This window comes from Salmo salar, chromosome 15 (assembly GCF_965601325.2).
Source record: "Salmo salar chromosome 15, fSalSal1, whole genome shotgun sequence".
Taxonomy (NCBI): Eukaryota; Metazoa; Chordata; class Actinopteri; order Salmoniformes; family Salmonidae; genus Salmo; species Salmo salar.
The window spans coordinates 58,428,885-58,450,857 of NC_138305.1; the positions used below are offsets into that span (position 1 = coordinate 58,428,885).

General features: G+C 44.6%; 1 protein-coding gene across 6 annotated transcripts in view; it reads right to left on the reverse strand.

The window, feature by feature from the left end:
* Positions 1–1,114: 1,114 nt before the first annotated feature.
* Positions 1,115–21,973, reverse strand: part of LOC106571557 (1-phosphatidylinositol 4,5-bisphosphate phosphodiesterase beta-4) — a 132,417-nt gene continuing 111,558 nt past the window's right edge. For 3 of the 6 annotated variants that reach the window (XM_014144720.3, XM_014144721.3, XM_014144724.3), the window contains 20 exons: positions 21,150–21,260; positions 20,735–20,876; positions 20,276–20,360; positions 19,465–19,589; positions 18,584–18,635; positions 17,596–17,698; positions 17,174–17,338; positions 14,615–14,819; positions 13,032–13,120; positions 12,385–12,538; positions 12,242–12,294; positions 11,933–11,998; positions 10,813–10,928; positions 10,460–10,535; positions 9,767–9,942; positions 9,350–9,451; positions 7,909–7,966; positions 6,828–6,914; positions 6,642–6,678; positions 1,115–4,260 (listed from right to left, as the gene is read on the reverse strand). In XM_014144720.3, the coding sequence (XP_014000195.2) occupies positions 4,175–4,260; positions 6,642–6,678; positions 6,828–6,914; positions 7,909–7,966; positions 9,350–9,451; positions 9,767–9,942; positions 10,460–10,535; positions 10,813–10,928; positions 11,933–11,998; positions 12,242–12,294; positions 12,385–12,538; positions 13,032–13,120; positions 14,615–14,819; positions 17,174–17,338; positions 17,596–17,698; positions 18,584–18,635; positions 19,465–19,589; positions 20,276–20,360; positions 20,735–20,876; positions 21,150–21,260 (2,088 nt within the window). In that variant the 3' untranslated portion in view covers positions 1,115–4,174. Of the gene's footprint in view, positions 4,261–6,641; positions 6,679–6,827; positions 6,915–7,908; positions 7,967–9,349; positions 9,452–9,766; positions 9,943–10,016; positions 10,263–10,459; positions 10,536–10,812; positions 10,929–11,932; positions 11,999–12,241; positions 12,295–12,384; positions 12,539–13,031; positions 13,121–14,614; positions 14,820–17,173; positions 17,339–17,595; positions 17,699–18,583; positions 18,636–19,464; positions 19,590–20,275; positions 20,361–20,734; positions 20,877–21,149; positions 21,261–21,973 lie in introns of those variants that run through there. The other 3 variants (XM_014144726.3, XM_014144727.3, XM_082961916.1) reach the window with 3 other exon arrangements.

Consider the following 21,973-nt stretch of genomic DNA (forward strand, 5'->3'; position numbering starts at 1 on the left):
GGTAACACTAATAGTTTAATTATGAATAAAGCGTTTCAGATGCTGCACCTCCTGTTTGTATGTAGAGGTTTGGGGGGGGGCTGTAAATTAATTTAGCGCTTGTTGAATCTGATTATTGAAACTGGAAACGCAAACAGCATTCCACCGTTAGCTCCTGCCAGGGTTCATTGTTAAGGGATAGACGCGTGGGCGTCCCCACCCCTCTCAGCCTTCAATGACACATAATTCATCTTCAGTTGTCGTCCTTTCATAAGGAAAGAACCAAGATGTTTTTTTTTTTTTACAATTACATAACATTTACATTCACAGGGATATTCTTGGGAGAGTTTCACACTGTTAAAAATGAACAGGTCTTACGCGTTTGAACACTCCAAACCACCGGTTGACTGAAATGTACATAATTAACGAATTGAGTGAATTACTTGTGCCAAACATAGTTAAGTCAGTCTGAATTCAAGGCCTGTACAGAGTTTGGTGGTGAAAAAGGTGCAATTAAGTAAGTTCTCTGTCACTTGTGGCAGTCAGAGGAACAACAAACACAATTAACTCAAATCACACAAAAATAAGGAAAACATTTGATAAATTCTACCCGTTTTGGACGTTTGAAAAGGTTCTGCGAATCATTTAAAAATATATATATTTCCCAGCACTGGGAGCTAACTGATGATGCTCATAGCAACAGAATGCTGCTCAGACCACTGCACTGCCGCAGTTCACAATGCTCTAGCAAGACTCAAGAATACTGTGAATACTGATTACACCTGATGGAAATAGCAAGTCTGTTTTAATGATTTGGTTTTAAGCCTTCCCCAAACCATAACCCTAACGTTAACCACTCAGAATGAATACCTAAACTTAAACCCTTTTGAGTTGTTTCTGTTTTACCCTGCAACGGAGAGGAATTAACCCTGAAACCATGTGGGAATTAACCCTGAAACCATGTGGAATTAACCCTGAAACCATGTGGAATTAATGAATCCAAAATATAAGGCATTACATAATACATTGAATTTGAGCAAAAGACCATCCCTCCAGCTCCTAAAAAAATATATGTAATGGTGGGCTCCTTTTAGGTATCCCTATAGGCCAATAAATAAAGAGGCAAGAGGACAGGTTTTATTTTACACCTGGATAGTTTATTGGTACACATACTATAAAACAGTATTAAAGGAGAAGGGTAACAACAGTATTTTCATTGCTATAAGTTCGACAGTAGGCCTACGATATAAATACAAAAACACTCACAGGATGGTCTGTATGTCGACAAGCTACAGTCAAAATAGAAAACAAAAAAAAGAGGAGACAAATCGTAAAGGAAATCAAAGGCGACATTGTTCAGCAAAAATAATCTGCTTTCTCAACAAACTAGAGAGCAAAAGGTTACATGTAGTACTAGTCGCACATAACAGAAACATCCAACTAGTGCAAAAAACATCATATCCTCTTAAACTACACACTATATATAATATATATATTTATATACCTTTATATAAATAACCCCTTATTTTGGCATTTATCATTCGTAAAATAATTTAAACGTCCTAGCAGACATTGAGTGGCACATATGAAAGCAATGAAATAAAATGTAAAAGCACTTTGTTTTTACTCGTAATTCTGCACTAGATATGTGGTGAGAGGGTGCGTTCATGTAGTGCGGTGCTAGAGAGAGAGATAATGAAATGGACTGAAACAGAAAAAGAAGAAAGGAAAAGAAAGAGGACAGTGGTTGATAATTGTCTTTCCCAGAAACCAACAGAAGTGCACTATTCCCCAGCCCTTGATTGACAGGGTCAACGGTGAACACGTTTTGGTCAAAAGTAATTGACTACATACATTCCCATATATACAATACTCTCTCAACACCAATTGAGTGAACTACAGCAGAATTATACAGCAGAACGTTTAAAAGTACAAAAATCTGTAGGGGTTGTTGTCACTTATTGTGTATTTTGTGTAATATCTGTTTTGGTCAATCTTTGTGAATGTAATGCCATGCAGTATGAACTGCCTGACCGCACATTTGTCTATCTGTGTACACAGTAAATGCCCACAAACTACAGTACCCATGATTACTTCATAATACTCCCACAATGCATCTCTCACTAAAATGGCCACCTGTCCAATACTGTCACTGCCAGAGGTTAGGCTACCCTTTACCCAAATCTAACCTTCACCATCTGTGGGAGGAAATTATATCTGACCCTAGATCAGATGTTAAGGGCAACTTCATCCAACTCCATTGTGTCATCATGGCTGAGACACAGCGAGCGACGAACCTCTTAAGTCCATCCTTACTGTCTCTACAAAAACAGAAACAACAACAAACTAGCACTTCCTGTCCTGACATGGTTTGTTTTGATATTCACTCCAATAGCCAATGAAGTGGTTTTCTACGGAGCTTTGCTTCATCACCGATAACACAGCACGGAATATCTGGATCGAAATTAAATCAACTAGAAACGCCCGCACAACATACTGTACTGAGACGCTAAGGGATGTGTTGCCAGCTAGCTCAGAGACCAGTAAAGGGATATTAATAAGCATGTAAAAAAACATGTAATAAGCGTGTAATAAGGTTGTAATAAGCCTGTTATTACCATACCTAATCTCCTTGGCTATGGCACAGGCAAGAACAGTACAGGGATTATATTACAGCTGAGGTACAGTCAGAAGTGCATCTCAGAGAGCACATCATTTTAAACAATGTTTTCATTACTGAGGAACAAGCAGAGCTAGATGGGTGTTTCACTTACATTAGGCTGATGGACTTATAGGGAGTCAAGGGTCTATGAAAACACATTGTAGTGTATATATATCGTTGAAAATGGATCCACATTGGGAGTTTATGAAGATACTTTATAGGGTTCTTATTACGTTTGCCATTGACAAGTACAATACATGAACTGGTTATTTCTGAAGTAGCTAGAGAGGCCAGTGAAAGAACACTGGTCTATACAGTTATAACCCCTGCATACACTTTTGGCGATGTGAAAGAATCAAAGATTCTCTGGTTGTAGGCTTTAGATTTCTTGGGGGGGTTAAAATCATATAATACACATTCTGATGAAATAAAAAAGTGTGCGTGAAGGACAAGCCGCAGTGTTCAGGACTACCTGACGTTGGGTTTTCTCCAAACAGCGTTCATCCAATGTTTCTCTTAATCTTTATTTATTTTTATTTTTTTTACATTCTTATCAAAACACAGAGAAACCTAGTGCACTGCTACATTCTCCAATTCAGTTATGATGGCCTACCACATATAAAGTGCTCAGGACATTACTTCAACTCTTGTGTAGCATACAGTATAATTCACATATTTTGTGCCGACATAAAATTCATAACTAATATATACGTATTTTCCCCCGTCCATATTCTGGTGCTGTTATTGATACCCGGTACCATTAAAAATACAAAATAAAAGTCTTAAAAGAGTTTGAACAGAAAACATCATCTGTTACCTTCGGTTTGAGCCGTCACGACAACAGAAAGAGCAGACGTGATAATAAGTGTGTGTACGTGTGTTGTCTGTGTCGTTATGTATGTGTACAGTGACTATTGATAATATCTGCAGACATTGCTTCCATTAAAAACAGATTTTAAAAAAAGAAGATGGATGGAGGTGTATAAAAAGCAGATCTGGGAATGGGAGAGGGGTGGAAAAATGGAAAGGTGAAGGTGGGTTGTGTCTCTAAATGTCTCGGATGTCCCGTCCACCTTCCAACAGCAGTCGCTCATCTTACTGTCAATCACTGGTCTGCACCAATGGCTCCGCAGCACAGGGGAGTTGGGGATGTCTCAGAGTGGGGTTCTCAGTGGAGGAGTGGTTGGAGTGAAGGAGGGCAGGGTTTGGGAATAACACGTGGGATAACTAACTGAGAGAGTGGTCAGAGATGGGAGGACAGACCCTGTGTGGGAGTGGTTCATTGCAGAAGGAGATATACAGGGATAGAGAATGATGAACTATCACAATATTGCAGGTTGAGGATGAAAGGCGGAATCTAGGATGTGTGTGTGTGTGTGTGTGTGTGTAGTGGGGTGTGTGAGTGTGTCTGGGCCTCTGTGTCAGTTGTTTGAGAGGGTAGTGTCTGTGTGTGTGTGTGTCTCAGGTGTTAGTGGGGGTGTTCAGACCACTGTGGCTGGTCTGGGCAGTGTGTGTGTGGTGTGTGTGTGTGTCTCAGGTGGTGGGAGTGGTTAAACCACTGTGGCTGGTCTGCGGTCCATCTCCTCCTCCAGCTTCACCATCTGCTGGATGTCCTTGGCCTGGAGGGAACCAACACACACACACACACACTGTTACACACACACACACTGTTACACACACACCTCCCAATGCAAGAATCCACGCACAGACTCCTACCAAAGACAGGTACAGGATTCGACACTGTACTGCAGCAGTACAGTCATTTCTTGATGGAAACCACACTAACAGTACAACTACATGAACTAGGTCCGGTCCCAAATGAACCCTTCCTGTACCGTCCCCCAGTGTTGCAGCATAATGTGACATGGTATCCAGGTGTCAGGAAGACTCGCAGTGAAGCAGCACTAGAACGTCTCCTGGGTCGTTGTGCTTTAGTAATGCTCCCATGACTCATCATAATGATCAATGACTCGTGTAGACAGGACTGACTGCTGACACCCTGAGTGCTGTATATTAAAAAGGTTGCAATGTAGTTTATTAAAACAAAGACGAGCTCTCTCTCTCTCTTTCTCATAGAATGACATATCATCTGCAGGTATAAAGGACCTGCAGTGAATCCACTTTGACTAAACAGAGCAGATACCATCAGATTCAACAGAAATAGGAAAACTGGAGTTGGAAAAGTTGGCCAATCAAAGGGGGAGGGACTGGGACTATCCAATGACACACACAGGTAGATCTGTGCTCACTTCAAGAAAGGTCGTAAGGAAGGAAGCATCATTAGTATTGGAGCAGGGTGTTACAGTGGTTGCTCAATTAAAAGTTTTACTGCGGGACTTAAAGGTAATTTGTGGTTTAGTACGGTACCCTGCGTCACTACTTCATTGCTACAGACCAGCGCAAGGGGGAGTTAGAGCACTGATTATGCTTTTGGGTCCCAAGGCGCTGCTACTGTGTCTCTAAAAATACACTTGTTGTTTTGTTACTACTCGTCAGTATTACTTCCTAAAACTGTTGTTACACTAAGGTTTTTATTCTAACATAAATTTAGACTACAATTAGGGTGTGGAAATGTTAGGATTATTTTGCTCTTACTGTAGTACTGTAGCCTACTCCCGACCGGTCACGTTGTACAGCGCCCGAGGGGTGCAGCGGTCTAAGACACTGAATCGCAGTGCAAACTGCGTTGCTACAGATGCTGGTTCAAAACCCATGCCGGCCGCCACCGGGAGTCTCATGAGGCGGCTTTAATTTAGAATCATCCAATCCTCTCAATGTAATTATTGGCGGAGAGTCACGTTATTGAAAAAAATATTTTTAGATATACTGTAGGCCTACCGTAGGAGAAATTAGTCTCACTAGTCTCACTAATGTGCTGTTAAAAGTGGTGTGCGTCTTATTTATTTAAAAAACATATTGAAGTTAGAAGCAACAGGATTTGAAGCAATAACTATTTCAGCATCGTTTTGCGCTGCTCTGAGACAAGCATGGGGACTGGTCTTGATAAATCAATGTGATTTTGATTTTCACTGAATCTCCATTTGGGTATTGGTTACACAACAATTAGAGTGTGGAAATGTTATGCTCTACGTACTGTAGCCTACTCCCAACCGTCACGTTGTACTGCGCCATATTTTCCTAACGGAGTGGTGCAGCGGTCTAAGACACTGCATTGCAGTGCAAACTGCGTTGCTACAGATGCTGGTTTGATACTAGTGCCGGCCGCCACCGGGAGACCCATGGGGAGGCTTTTGGTTTCTCTCTCTCTAAAAACAGAAATAAATAATTCTAAATAACAAACTGGCTTTATATACAAATTAGTGAGAACCCCAAGAATGGCTTTTTGTCGCTCACTCTAGGTTAAATGAAAACCAAATAATCTCGAAAATATTGTTATTTTTTAAACAAAGCAATTATTATTACTATTAATTAATTTAGAATGATATAAAAGCCCCTTAGATATTCTCACAGATCAGATTTGCTCCAACAAAAAATACCCCCATGATCTTAATTTAGAATCCTCCAATCCTCTTATGCTCTACGTACTGTAGCCTACTCACGACCGTCATGTTGTACAGCGCCATATTTTCTGTTCCATCCTAACGGAAATCCTGAGGGTTTCCAAACACTATAATATTAATCAAATTAATTCAGCTAAATTTCTTAAAATCAATCCCATATACTATGTTCTTACAAAAAAGGTTTTACATTCTATAGTAATGCCAATATTGAAGACTATTAAATGCTTCTCAAAGACGTCCTCTGGTGGTCAAACTAGCACTAACTAGCATTAATGGTAAAAATGGCTGACAATTAAATAACATGCCATAGAATTCTGCAGCAGCCCGCAAGGTGTGCTGCAACTTTTAAAGGAGGAACCACTGTATTGCTTGATTGGAGAAGGGTAAATTGAGAGAGGGATGGTGGATGAAAAGAGGGAAAGAGAAGATGAGAAAGAGGGGTCAGAGGTTAGGAAGATGGGACGGATGGAAGCGCCTACCTTGACACTGTTTATTGGCATGATGTGATTTCAAAAGCTGTGCAAAAACAAGCAAATCATATTAGAAAAGGGATGAGAGAGAACATACATGTAACATACATGTACCGGCCATGACGAAATGACGACAAACAATGCAACTATGATTTATTTGTGTGCTAATCTGATCCTAAATCAGCGGTGAGTTACCTGCTCGTTGAACTTGTCCAGTTCCTCCAGCTGTTCTTTCTGAGACTTCTCCAGTGTCTCCATCTCCTTCTGATGCTTCATAGCCAACTAGAGATGGAGGGAGGGAGGCAGGAAGGACAAATATGGACGGAGGAGAAAAATTTGATTTATTATTTTACTCACTTTTATTTATTCAGGGGAACCGAATTGAGACCAGTGTCTCATTTACAATGGTGCCCTGAGGACACAACTTACATCAATACAGCAACAACAGAAATATAAAAAACTACAAGACAGCTATAAATACATTACATCAGGTTATTACAAGTAATAATAGTCAATTGAAACAATAACACACTTCAGGGAACTCATTTAACAACAGAGTTCTAAACTGCCAGGGAATCCAGGTGTAATTTGTTTTGTAAGGTGTTCTATAACCGTGGTGCATTAAAACTAAAGGCCTTGATCGGGAGTTCCATAGGGCGGTGCACAATTGGCCCAGCGTCGTCCGGATTAGGGGAGGGTTTGGCAGGGGGGGCTTTACTTGGCTCATCGCGCTCTAGCGACTCCTTGTGGCGGGCCAGGTGCCTGCAGGCTGACGGCGGTCATCAGTTGAACGGTGTTTCCTCCGACACTTTGGTGCGGCTGGCTTCCGGGTTAAGCAGGCTGGTGTTAAGTTGCGCGGTTTGGCGGGTCATGTTTCGAGGGACGCATGACTCGACCTTTTTCCTCCCGAGCCCGTTGGGGAGTTGCAGCGATGAGACAAGATCAAAATTGAGGAGAAAAAGGGGGTAAAATCCCCCAAAATAAAATAATTAAAACTAAAGGCAGATTTACCAAACTTTGTGGAGACAAGCGGGACCTCAAGAGTTAACCAACACTGCAAACGGTTTTGGTATCTCATATTTTTATATTTCAGGGAACTTAGGTATGTTGGAAGCTTGTGGAGCAAGAGATGGCGAGAGGAGAAAGATGGAGAGAGGACTAAGAGTAATTTACATCAACATGTATTGGCTAAGCAAACCATTACAAGGCTAAGGCCTTAGTTGATTCACCTCAAAAGTGTCACAGCATTAGAATTAGCAGAAGATAGAACACCAACCCTTTTCCTCTCCTCAAGGAACTTTTTGGTGTTGCTGCTGTTCAACTCTCTAACTCTCCTGTGAAGAGAACGAGAGTGAGATTATAAGATTATAATAATTCATCAAGAAGTACAGATACAGTGTAGACCTTTCCTGCAGTCACATGACCAAATCGCCCTCTAGTGACCTCATGGGTGGAATATTATTCATATCTTTCATCATTTCATAATTAATAAACATATACTTTTTTTTAAAACGCAGAAAACGGTTGAGTCATATTTCAATATTCTGTGATGTATATAACGTGTAATATTGGGATGCAAACTCATAATTGAATACATTTCAACTCTATATCTGACATGGTACATGTGCCTTCTTTTTTTTAAGCCCATAACCATGTGTGTGTGGTGTATACTTTGGTTTCAAAGTAGATGTGTTTAGGACTACCAAGAAACACTTTGTGTGACCCTGATTTAGCTCACTGCAGGAAAAGGTTGTTAAAGATGGAATCCACAGTAGGGGGAAACAGCGCCACTGTCCGCCCCACGGCAGTTGTTATTGTTTTGTTGACAAAGCAGAGGTGGGGAGCACTGGAGGAGCGTTGGGCAAAAAAAGAAGAAGATTGCAGTACATATACTGCTGTTTTATCGCGTGTGCAATGATGTCTGAGGGGAAAAAAACTGTTGGTTGTTTGCAGTAACTTCTTTGTTGTTGTAATATCACAATAGGACATGGCAGTTTCACCGTTACGGACTCCATCTTTAAGGGGTGTTCATAGAGTATGCGTAAGACCTACATAGTATATATTCATCCTGACATAACCTACAGGTATTTGCCAAAATAATGGAAACACTTGAATAAATGAGGGATACAAAGTACACTGAACAAAAATATAAAACGCAACATGCAACAATGTCAATGATTTTACTGAGTTACAGTTCATATAAAGAAATAAATCAGTTGAAATAAATTCCTCAACTGGCAGCTTCATTAAATAGTACCCGCAAAACACCAGTTTCAACGTCAACAGTGAAGAGGCGACTCCGGGATGCTGGCCTTCTAGGCAGAGTTGCAAAGAAAAAGCCATATCTCAGACTGGCCAATAAAAATAAGAGATTAAGATGGGCAAAAGAACACAGACACTGGACAGAGGAACTCTGTCTAGAAGGCCAGCATCCCGGAGTCGCCTCTTCACTGTTGACGTTGAGACCGGTGTTTGTGCAAACAGTGTGGCTAGCTCAAATGCCGACTGTTGCGTCAATGGGAACTGGACGTTCTAAATAAGCGTTCTAATCGTACGCTCCAGGGACCACTGTAGAATGACCACACCCGTTCGTTGGCACGTGTGAAAAAGGTTAAGACGCTTTATGTTGGTGTTTCCTTTATTTTGGCAGTTACATGTATATTCTCCAACCAGTCTAAGTCAGTGAGTGATTAGTTGGCGCTGGCAGTGTGACCCACCTCTCCCTCTCGGCCTTGTTCTTGATGGTCTTGTCCTGGCTGATGGCCTTGCTGTTCTCCATGGACGTCTTGGCCTGGTTGGCCCGCATCTCCTTGCTCTGCCTGAGAGGGAATGGGACAACAACAAAGTCTGGTAAGGAACCTCATCAAGTACACATACACCTGACCAGACAAACTCACACCTCAAAGTGCCCAAGATGGGTTCACGTGTCAGATAATCAAGGACATTCAGGGACATCACACCTATAAAATACATAACGCATGTGTGACGTCCCACGCAAAATCTCTGAATTTCCCGGTTTGAGCAGTAGGGTCAGTTGTTCTGGCTGTGTGCTACAGTTCGTGGACGAGTTTGAGATTCAATGTTTACTTTGTGTGCCTTGCACGTGCGTGTGCTCGTCTCTCTCTCTCTCTCACCGTTCGTGGATCAGTTTGAGCGATAGAGTCTGTTGTTCCTGGACTCCACTCAGTAGTTTCTTGAGGTTTTCACACTGCTGGACCACGTGGCTGTCCTTCATATCCTGCTCAACACTGCTGTGGGAGTTGATCATCTCTGACCACTCCTTAGTGTGTTGGGCTGTGATGTCCTTCACCTGTAGGCCACAGGATACACACTTATACATTATATTATCTCTGACCGCTCCTTAGTGTGTTGGGCTGTGATGTCCTTCACCTGTAGGCCACAGGATACACACTTATACATTATATTATCTCTGACCGCTCCTTAGTGTGTTGGGCTGTGATGTCCTTCACCTGTAGGCCACAGGATACACACTTATACATTATATTATCTCTGACCACTCCTTAGTGTGTTGGGCTGTGATGTCCTTCACCTGTAGGCCACAGGATACACACTTATACATTATATTATCTCTGACCACTCCTTAGTGTGTTGGGCTGTGATGTCCTTCACCTGTAGGCCACAGGATACACACTTATACATTATATTATCTCTGACCGCTCCTTAGCCTGCGACACTGTGATGTCACTAACATAAACCCAGAAGTACAATCATATACATTCCAATGAGGGAGAACTAGAGTGAAACTAAATCACCTTTTCCCCCACTGCGCTCAGAGATGCTTGTAACGACGGACACTGCAGGGTTACCTTAGCCTTGTGGTCAGTGGTCAGGTTCTCCACTTTACTCTCAGTCTCCTTCTTCATCTCCAGACAGTTGTTTTCTCTGTCGGGACGACAGAAAGGTACTTGTTAGCTAGGTGAGACATGGTAGAACATATTCACACCTGATCTCGGTTAACCAGAACAAAAAAATCTCACGGAATTTGGGCCGATGCTCAATTTACATAAATCTGTGCCAACGAGAGATTAATTCACGCCTAATGGCTTTGTGCTGGTGCAAGATATCCCAGAATGAATGTTTAAGTTCAGCGTTTCATTATCATTGATTGATTGACTGACTGACTGACTGATTGACTGGTCCTTCAGGTCCTGATATTTACCCTCGTTTCTTGATGGACTTCTCCAGCAGCTTCTCCTGTGTCTGCTTCTCCTTGTCGTGCTGAGCGATCATCTTGTCCACCTGGGTGCAGTGGGACTTCTGCATGATGGTGCGGTCCTGAGACGAAACGCGCCATATTAATGAGGATATCACTGAGATGGCCTTTCTTAATCAAGAAATGTAGCATTACAGTCGGCCAGACCATATAGCTGAGAACTAACACAACATCAGTACAACATATTAAACTACTGGGTACATGTGTTCTAAAACATCAGTACAACATATTAAACTACTGGGTACATGTGTTCTAAAACATCAGTACAACATATTAAACTACTGGGTACATGTGTTCTAAAACATCAGTACAACATATTAAACTACTGGGTACATGTGTTCTAAAACATCAGTACAACATATTAAACTACTGGGTACATGTGTTCTAAAACATCAGTACAACATATTAAAGTACTGGGTACATGTGTTCTAAAACATCAGTACAACATATTAAACTACTGGGTACATGTGTTCTAAAACATCAGTACAACATATTAAACTACTGGGTACATGTGTTCTAAAACATCAGTACAACATATTAAACTACTGGGTACATGTGTTCTAAAACATCAGTCTGAGTGTCATAACAGTTATGCAACAGAACAGGCAAAGACGGCAGACTGGTTGCTATGGTAAACCCTACAAGAGTTAATCTCTTTTGTGTACAAACCAAAATATATATTTTTTAAACACACAGGCTGTTTCATAAGACGGGATTTCATAAGGACAGAGGTATTAGTGATTGAAGTCTAGCTAGTGTGTGTTGTGTGTGTGTGTGTGTGTGTGTGTGTGTGTGTGTGTGTGTGGAGGGTCATCTTAGCAAGGCTCTGGTGAGATCAAAGAGAAACACTGTCCATCTTAGGTTACATGATGCTGTGTGTATGAATGTGTGTGTGTGTGTGTGTGTGTGTGTGTGTGTGTGTGTGTGTGTGTGTGGGCAGGGGTCAGACAACAGTGGATGATGAAAGGAAAGACCTCTCTCCTTCTCTCTCTCCATCAATGTGTGGACCACAGCATGAATGACCTGGGATCTGTTAATAGAAGAGCTTCCTAAAACACCAACCCACCTTTGCATGCTTCTTCTTTAAAGAGTTCAGATCTTTCTGCTGCTTCTTAACCAGTTTAAGGTACGTCTGAGGAGAGGAAAAACGGATGAATGAAACCAGACGGAACTGACTAAATCAAAAGGACAGCGAGCTAAAAGACACAGACTGTGTGAGGAATGACATCGCTGCCTTTTCCCCCCCCTCTGTTTCTCCTGCAGGATCACTAACTGATGTTGGTGAATAAACTAACAAACCGCAGAACCACTGGGAAAAGTGCTGTGGAAACCATAGGAACTGTGACGGTTATGGCGAGAGATTAGCTAGTATTACCTTCATCTGTTTCAAGTCATCAATGTTCACATGCGGCACGAGGGTGTTTGTATCTACAAAGAGAGAAATGGAAAACGTCTCAATTGTACCAATGCTAGATCTCAGATTGTGTGTGTGTGTGTCTGTGTGTGTGTGTGTCGTACCCTTCTTGGTCTCCGTGGTGTTGTTCTGGGCAGACTTAGAGGACTGAGCCGGGTCCGAGCTGGTCTGTGGCGTGACGTTGGTCTTCACGTTGGCGTTCACCTTCCCTTTCTTGTCGTTCTTCGAACTCTCGTTTGGCACGTCCGCTATGTCACTCTGGAGAGAGGGAAGGGGAGAGAGAGGCAGAGAGAGAGGCAGAGAGAGAGGCAGAGAGAGAGAGGCAGAGAGAGAGGCAGAGAGAGAGAGGCAGAGAGAGAGGCAGGCAGAGAGAGAGCAGGCAGAGAGAGAGGCAGAGAGAGAGCGTCTCAGGACTACGGATAGAAATCTTTCTCACGCACTTTGCAACAACAAAAAAGTCATCACTGCATTTCCATATAGATGTCGAGATTGAGCGATATTTTACCTTTTCGCCTACCCCACCCTAAGAACATTTTATTATCCAGGGACCTTACAAGTGACAGAGCTCGGTAACTACTAAGACTACTAAACCAGTAGCCAAAGCAATTCAACATACGCCAACATAAGACTTATCCCATACAGTGATGATATACTGTATGCGCTGTAGCAAAGAATGGAACAGCTGACTACAGTGGGTACACAGTACGAGGCTAACAAAACCAATAGCGATTGATGAAACCGGTGTAGGTACCGTTTCAATCCCCAGAGCTCTCATCTGGTCCGCTCTCTTCTCTGCTATGGACAGGAACTTCTTTGGGTCCGACAGGGCGTCCACGATGGCTAGAGAGAAGACAGGAGATTCATCAATACGCTGGACTTTACTAGGGCCGGGATGATACCGGGCATCGCGATACTCGTCGGTATCGTGGCCAGGAAACAAAACACAAAGCGGATTCAACTTCTTTATGAAAGATACGTAAAGAAGACAACATTCTAACGTATACCTGGGAAGGTATACATTTGAGTAGATACTATGGAAGCCTACCGCAAAAGACGGAAAATGACGCCGGCTCTATTTGGACAATGCTTATGGGTTGTCGTCATAACGACTGCCCGGACCATGCCCCTGGGATTGGCTTAACGACTAGTCAATCTTGTGTATCTCCATGCCGGCGTCTGTCTCGAAGTGGCTATTACACTAGCTCTATTACACTAGCTCTATTACACTAGCTCTATTACACTAGCTCTATTACACTAGCTCTATTACACTAGCTCTATTACACTAGCTCTATTACACTAGCTCTATTACACTAGCTCTGCTGCCATCATCATTTGCTCTGTGTCATTACTTCTGATGTAGAATACACTGTAGGTCAGGACACCCTGAGGGAAGGAAGGAAGGAGGGAGGGAAGGAGGGACACCCAGTTTGTGCCCTTCCCTCCGTCTCTCCTCCCTCTTTCTTCTTCCTCCTCGCTTTTCTTCCCTACCTCTCCCGCTTTTCTATTTCTCCTCTGTTCACCTCCCTCTCTCCTCCCCTGTCTTCCCTCTCTCATCTCCTTCCCTCTCCCCAGATCCTTCTGCATCCACTTCAGCGTCTACTATGAATACATTGAATGCAGATATAAATTGGACCTTGTGTGTGTGGTATGAAAGAGATAGACAAAGGACCAGCTGAGGAAGGGACAATGGAAACGCATGTTCTCAGCACGCGCTCGCGCACACACACACACACACACCACACACACACACACACACACACACACACACACACACACACCCACACACACACACACACACACACACACACACACACACACACACACACCACACACACACACACAATGGGCTAATAAGGTCTCCATACTGAACTGAATAATATAGAGGTCAATAAAGTTCAGTAGCACACATCTGTATTGTATTTAGGCCAATAAGGGTTCACTCACACACACACATTATGTTTTTCTATCCTCTTGGGGACCTACAATTAATTTACATTCAAAATCCTATTTTCCCTAACCCTAACTCTTACCATAACCCTAACCTTAACCTTAAACCTAACCCTGTCCACTAACCCCTTACCCTTACCCTAATTGTAACCCTAATTGTAACCCTAACCCCTAAGCTTAAAATAGCTTTTGTCCTACTGGGGACGTGGGAAAAGTCCCCACGAGGGAGAATTTTCCTTATTTTACTATCCTTGCGTGGGCATTTGAGGATTTTAGGTCCCCAGAAAGAGAAGAACCAAGCCCCACACACACAAACACAGCGTCTTCTGCCCCTAACCTACGTCTGTGTATTAGCAAGTTCGGGTGTGTCAGTGTGTGTCTCCTCACCTCCGAAGCCTTCGGGTACGTAGGTCTTGAGTACTATATTACAGAAGACAGTGGGTAAAGACAGAGGCTTGTTCCCTTCGTTGCGTAGAGAGATGTGTCTGTATCCTGCCTGTAGACCCTCCAACGGTAGGATCCTCTGACCTATCAGCTTATTATTGTCATCATACACAGCTATGCGCAGCACAGCCAGGTCTGGTAAAATCACCTGGGTGAGAGAGAAGAGGGGCGAGAGAGGGAGAGGGGAGTGAGAGGGAGAGGGGAGAGAGGGAGAGAGAGAGGAAGGGGACAGAAAGAGGGGGAGGGGGGAGGGAGGGGAGGGAAATAGGGAAAGTGGGAGGGGGGATAGAGAGAGGAAGAGAGACAGAGATCATGAGAGAGTGAGACAGAGGGAGGGATAGAGAGAGGGTAGAGGAGAGGGAGGGAGGGATAGAGAGAGGGTAGGAGAGAGGGAGGGAGGGATAGAGAGAGGGTAGAGGAGAGGGAGGGAGGCATAGAGAGAGGGTAGGAGAGAGGGAGGGAGGGAGGGATAGAGAGAGGGTAGGAGAGAGGGAGGCAGGGATAGAGAGAGGGTAGGAGAGAGGGAGGGATAGAGAGAGGGTAGGAGAGAGGGAGGGAGGGATAGAGAGAGGGTAGAGGAGAGGGAGGGAGGGATAGAGAGAGGGTAGGAGAGAGGGAGGGAGGGATAGAGAGAGGGTAGGAGAGAGGGAGGGAGGGAGGGATAGAGAGAGGGTAGGAGAGAGGGAGGCAGGGATAGAGAGAGGGTAGGAGAGAGGGAGGGAGGGAGGGATAGAGAGAGGGTAGGAGAGAGGGAGGGATAGAGAGAGGGTAGGAGAGAGGGAGGGAGGGATAGAGAGAGGGTAGGAGAGAGATAGTGAGAGAGCGAGACAGAGCGAGGGAGGGATAGAGAGAGGGTAGGAGAGAGGGAGGGAGGGATAGAGAGAAGGGGAGAGAGTTCAGATGAATTCCTTCTTCACTAGAATGAGTCAGAGTATGTACAGCAGAAACATGTTAGGAGGACTGGATTTTCATTCAGCACTTTATGTAAGAGGAACACACACACACACCACACACACACACACACACACACACACACACACACACACACACACACACACACACACACACACAGTGAGAGACATTCGCAGACAGATACAGAACAGAGATGATAATAGTATATACCCAGCAGTGATGATAATACTGTAGCTAGGCTTTATACTGTATATGTTTACAACAATAGCCTATAGACAAGGACATTACAGAACCATCAACTCATCAGCAAGCACACATACACACATCCAGGGAATGTGTGTGTGTGTGTGTGTAGAATGCCTTGCATTTGGAGATAAGAGAAGAGCGAGGGAAAGAGAGGGATGAATAATAATGGAGGGAGAGAGAAGGTGAGAGATAAAGGAGAAGAACACTCAGGAAATGGGTATAACCTGTGTGTGTGTGTGTGTATGTCTAAACATGTGTAATTGTCTGTGTATAAGTGCGTGCAACTCTGAATGTATTTTTCCAGCACCGTGTGAGATGGCCCTCCTGATGTCAGGGTGTGTGTGTGTGTGTGTGTGTGTGTGTGTGTGTACACGTCTCCCGAAGCACTGCGGCAGCAGGCTGTGATTGATGGTGTGTGTTGGAGCTGGAGTCACAGTCATGGCTGAGAGACTTCTTATTCTGCTGAGAGCAGCACTATCACACACACACACACACGCGCCCGCTCACAAGCGCACGACCAGCCAGTCTCCCCCCTCATATTCGTACCCCCCCCCCCCCGTTCTATTGTTCTCCACGTCCTTCTCGCTCTCCTTTTCCGTTCTACCTTTCTCCTCCATCTCTCCTTTATTCTTTCCTTTTGTTTCTTTTCTTTACATTTCCTTCTCTCCCTTTCTTTTACCCTCTTTCTCCCTGGTTCTCTCCTTTACCCTCCTACTCTTTTTCTCTCTCTCCCTCTTATCCTCATTCTGTCGCTCAGTGCACTATGTATCTGTACCCTTCTCTTCCTCCATTTGCTCTCTTCTCTCTCTCTCTCTTTGTCCTGCCTTCTCTCTCATAGTATGCATCTGTTCCCCCTTCTCCCCCCCTCCTCTCTTTCTCTGCAGTAAAGGCACACTGAGTAGTTCTGAGTACCACAGGGACATCAGCTCCACCCCAATCAACCCCGACCCTCCCTCCCTCCCTCCCCCTCCCTCCCTCCCTCCCTCCCTCCCTCCCTCCCTCCGGTGTTCAGCTCCAAGACAGTACCTACAAGTAAAGCGCCATGCACCTCCGTGAACTATAAGTTCTCTCTTCCATCCTATTCTAACTCATGTTTTCTGTTCCCTCTTTCCTGTACCTTTCTAAATACGACGCGTTTCCCCTCTTCTCTCCTTTCTTCTTCTATATTGCCAGGCATTTCTTCAGTCTCTCCCCTCTAATCCCTCTTTCCGTCTCCTCCATGCTTCGCTCCTCCTCTCTTCCACCCCTCTGTCATCTCCCATCCCCTCTCCTCTGTCCCTCTATCGTCTTCCCTCCCTCTCTTCCTTTTCCTCTCCCATCCCTCCGTCCTCTCCTCCTCCGTACCTTCCGGAAGACGAAAGGTTCTTCGTTGTAGGCGGGGTTCAGGCCATTGTTCATCACCATGCGCGTGCGGAACTCTTTGCGGATGGTGTCCGTGGGCAACCCGTACATGTCCACCTCCACGTAGGTCCCAATCTTCTTATCAGACAGGAACTGACCAGAGAACACCTGGGAGCATACACATCCAAGTCAAACAACAATACAATACAATACAATACATCTTCTAAAAAAATGTGTTTCACTTTTTGGGCTATTCATTTTTTTTCACACAAGCGAGATTCAGGTTTCTATAATCTTCCCAGCACATCTATTTCTTCTCTTGGATTCTTCTTTATATTGTGATTGTGTGCAGATAAACTACAACAAACGCCAACTACCTCCATCTCCCTCTATGTCCTGTGAACTTTGAACCCCTAACCTCATACCTGTACACTGCAGGTAGCAGCAATGACCCCGTCCACAGGTGTCTCTGAGAAGGGGTCAAACATCCTGTCTGAGCGACGCATGAAGTCTGGCTTCAACAGATACCTGGTGGAAGAGAGCGGAGGGGACGGTGGCCAAGCAGGGTCAAAACACAAACTCTGGACTCTACGTTTAAACACTTTCTGTAACGCGCTAGTAGAGTGTTTCCAAGTGTGTGTGGTACAAGAGCCACATCTAAATTGTGTTGTAGAGACAGCCTGATGCATAGCTAGAGGAACAGATAGGTGGTTGTACCAATGAGTACAACAGTGATCATTAGTGCGATATCGTTTGCATTAGTGCTCACACGGTTACAGTGAGTTAGCCCGAATCCGGATGACGGGATCCTAGCCTGCGTGTTCGGGAGTTGGGTTAGGACGGGAGACGCATTAGGAGAGACTGTATGTGTGTGTTAGAGAGAGAGAGAGAGAGAGAGAGAGAGAGAAGGCTCAATATTACATGTATAGTGTGCGTAGGAATCTGACAATAGTTAAGGCGGAGAGTGGCATTAGAAGAAGCATTAAGAGATAGGGGTGTGTGTGTGTGTGTGTGTGACATTAGTTCAGGGTGAGAGTGGCATTAGAAGCACATTAAGAGATAGGGGTGTTGCTGTCATTACTGATCTCCTCCCATATGAAATATCTGACATGAGGGGTGAAAGCCTAGCCCCAGGGCAGAGGCAGAGAGAGAGGAGAGAGAGAGAACGGAGAGAGAAAGGAGAGAGGGACAGAAAGGACAAGAGGAGGAAAGCGGGGAGCCCCATCAGTGAGATAGTGGCATAGCGAGAGGAGCGCCAGCTCCTGCCATCTGATTGGCTCTGAGGAGGACGGTAGCTACGATCGCCGCTGGCGGCGACTAATGAGATGCGACACGCTTTAATTGATGAGCTTTCAGAGAGGAGAGAAAGGGAAAGGAGGGAGGAAAGGAGCGAGGAACGGCAGTAACACCTACCCACAGGATCCATTGTACTCATACTTTCCCTGGTTCAACTGCATGGCCAGATCTGAGACAGGAGAGAGAGAGAGACAGGAGACAGGAGAGAGAGAGAGAGAGAGTCTGTTTTTGGAGCTATTACAATGGAAATCACAGACGCACACAGTCACGTGCGGAAATCACAGACACACACACTCTTCTTGAAGCGGACACACACGTTACGGCAACACAGACGACATTTTTTCAGGTCGATTCAATTCATTTGTGACATGTTGATTTCTTCAACCACTATGTTGCTGTTGCAAATCCCAGAGGGAGAGAGAAGAGAGGAGGGTTTTCCACCTCACTGCCATCTCTTCTCCCTCTCCCCCCCCGGCACTCAGCCCCCTCCAGCCCTACACATGCCCACTCACAGGGGGCCATATGTTCCAACCCCAATGCCCTCAGACATGGGGCAGCATCTGCTAACTACAGATGCTTGAATGTGTGTGTGTGTGTCAGTGAGAGACGGAGAGAGAAAGAGAGAGAGAGAGAGAGAGTAAGAGAGAGACAGAGAAAGAGAGACAAAGAAAGAGAGAGAGAGAGCGAGACAGAGAGAGAGAGAAAGAGAGAGGGAGAGAGAGTGAGACAGAGAGAGAGAGAGAGAGAGTGTGTCTGTGAGAGCATGTGTGTTGTAGGGGGTAAAATGACTCACCATGAACAGGAAGCAAACACTACCTAGGGCTTGTGTGTGTCTGTGTGTGTGTGTGTGCGCTCGTGCGTTGCATCCCTCATCCCTCGGATTGACAGCGGCATAGGGTTATGCGAGTTGGCGTGTGTCGCATGTGAATCTGCGTCCGTGTTGTATTTACAGTATGAGCCTGTCTGCGCGGTGGGGTTAACATGCTCCAGTACAGTACCTGGGGTCTGGTAGTTAAGGGAGACCATCTGGCAGCCTGCGTTCCAGAAGATCTGAGGCATGTAATTACTGGAGTCCACCCTGCCTCCTTTAGGATAGATCCGGCTCATCTGACGCTTGTTGTAGCTGGACGCCGATGTTCGGGAACATAACGCAGATATAGTGCGGGGGCGCTTGTCCATGTGCGAGTGGAAGTTGCGTGAGTGTATGTATGGTGTGTGTTCTGTCGGGTTGCACAGTACATACACCACCTGAGGTCTGGATGTTGAAACAGTGGTCTGTGTGTGTGTGTGTGTGTGTGTGTAGCGAGTTGAACAGACCACAGGCCTATTTTTAGAAGGTAACAGCTTGGGTCCTGCATTCCCACTGGAATGTGTGTGTGTGTGTATTCCCCATTCCAAAAGGCACATCGGTCTCTCCCAGAGGAACTTGAGCAGTTTTTCCACAGATGGAGACTTTAAAACAAACAAAGTGTAAGTACGGGATAGTCTGGCCCTCCCTGTCATGGCTCATATCTGTGTGACCTAAAACTGCTACATCACTTCAGATCTGGTCCAGGGAACCCACTATAGATACTGGTTTTGTTGCGGTCTAGAAAAATCAAAGGAGTCAGTTGATTTTAATGCAGTCATTCATTAAGATAAATAGTAGCATGGCGGACTATGGGCCACTACTTTACAGGTCAGGAAATATTGGACCAATGTATTTTTGGGATCATTTATTTTTTGATGTTTTAATGTTTCTTGGTTGTGTCTGCGTTGTCTGGGGGTATTCGCATGCTGTGTGAGTGTTGACACTGGACCAAAGGATACTTGACAAACTCGATGGCGTTGGTCTTCAGATAACCCAGACCCACTGACTCATTAAACGACGACATGTTGTGGTGGATGTTCCTCTCTGGAGGGAGAAGAGAAAGTAGAGTTACAATGAGAGTGAAGAGAGGGAGAGAGAGAGAGAGGGCGAGAAAGAGAGAGGGCGAGAGAGAGAGAGGGCGAGAGAGAGCGAGAGGGCAAGAGAGCGAGAGGGCAAGAGAGCGAGAGGGCGAGAGAGCGAGAGAGAGAGAGAGAGAGAGAGAGAGAGAGAGAGAGCGAGAGCGCATCTGATATCTCTGACACATCCAAAAGTTTACCCACTACGCACAACTCTGAGGTTGCAAGCGCCATACTCCAACTAACCAGCATAGTTCTGGAAGTTCTACAAAAAGCTTTAAGTTGACCATAGCAAAACACACAAAACCAATTGATTCAGCATAACCCGAAATTGGAGACTACCTTCTGCGACGTCGAAGCTCTGGAACTTGACAGGCTGTGCGTAGTTAACCATGGCGGAGAGGTAGGGGTGGATGTTGGTGGTGGCTCCTACGTACGTGTACGAGGCTATCAGAGCCTCCTCGTCATCCGTCGTCTCCCCAGTCTACACAGGAGCAGAAAACACACTGTCGTTTTACACGGAACACACATCTCTGTTGTCTCCCAGTCCCCACTATGTACACAGAGAAGCCTCGAGTCTGAATAAAAGTAAAGTCATTATAAAGCACAAAGTTAGTTACACTCTCGTTATCGATATATACATTCCCTGTCCAGAGAAAGAGCTTTACAAGAGCTACAGGTCAGAGAGAAGGCTATACGCTCAACGGTAGGGAGAGGTTAGTAAAGAGAGAAAGAGCAGCTGAACCGACGCCCATACCTTCTTGTTGTTGTTATCCTCAGAAGCCTCGGAGATGTCTGTGGCGTCTGTAGCTTCTGTGGCCTCAGACATCTCTGTTGGATCCTCCTCCACCACCTGAACAATAGTCAACTGTAAACGATGGTGAAATATACTGTACCATGTGTGACACATACTTGTTTACTGTTCTATTCATGCTGGTAACCGGTTTATCATAGCAATAAGGCACCTTGGGGTTGGTGGTATATGGTATACTCCACTTCGCGTCGTGCGTACGAACAGCACTTAGCCGTGGCATATTATCTAATATACCACGCCGCTTCAGACCTCATTGCTTAAATATACAGTGCCTTCAGAAAGTATTCACATCCCCTGACTTTTTCCAGGTTTTGTTGTGTTACAGCCTGAATATAACATTTATTCAATTTAGATTTTGTGTCACTGATCTACAGATAATACCCCATAATGTCAAAGTGGATAACAAAAATAATATATATACATACAGTACAAATGTGCCTTGAATTCAAAATAAATCACTGACAGTGTCACCAGCAAAGCACGCCTCCTTTTCCATGCTTCACGGTGGGACCCACAGATGCGGATAATCCGTTTACCTACTCTGGGTCTCACATAGAAAATCTCAAAGGACAGATTTCCACTGGTCTAATGTCCATTTCTCGTGTTTCTTGGCCCAAGCCATCTCTTATTCTTATTGGTGTCCTTTAGTAGTGGTTTCTTTGCAGAAATTCGACCATGAGGACTGATTCACGCAGTCTCCTCTGAACAGTTGATGTTGAGATGTGTCTGTTACTTGAACTCTGTGAAGCATTTATTTGGGCTGCAAT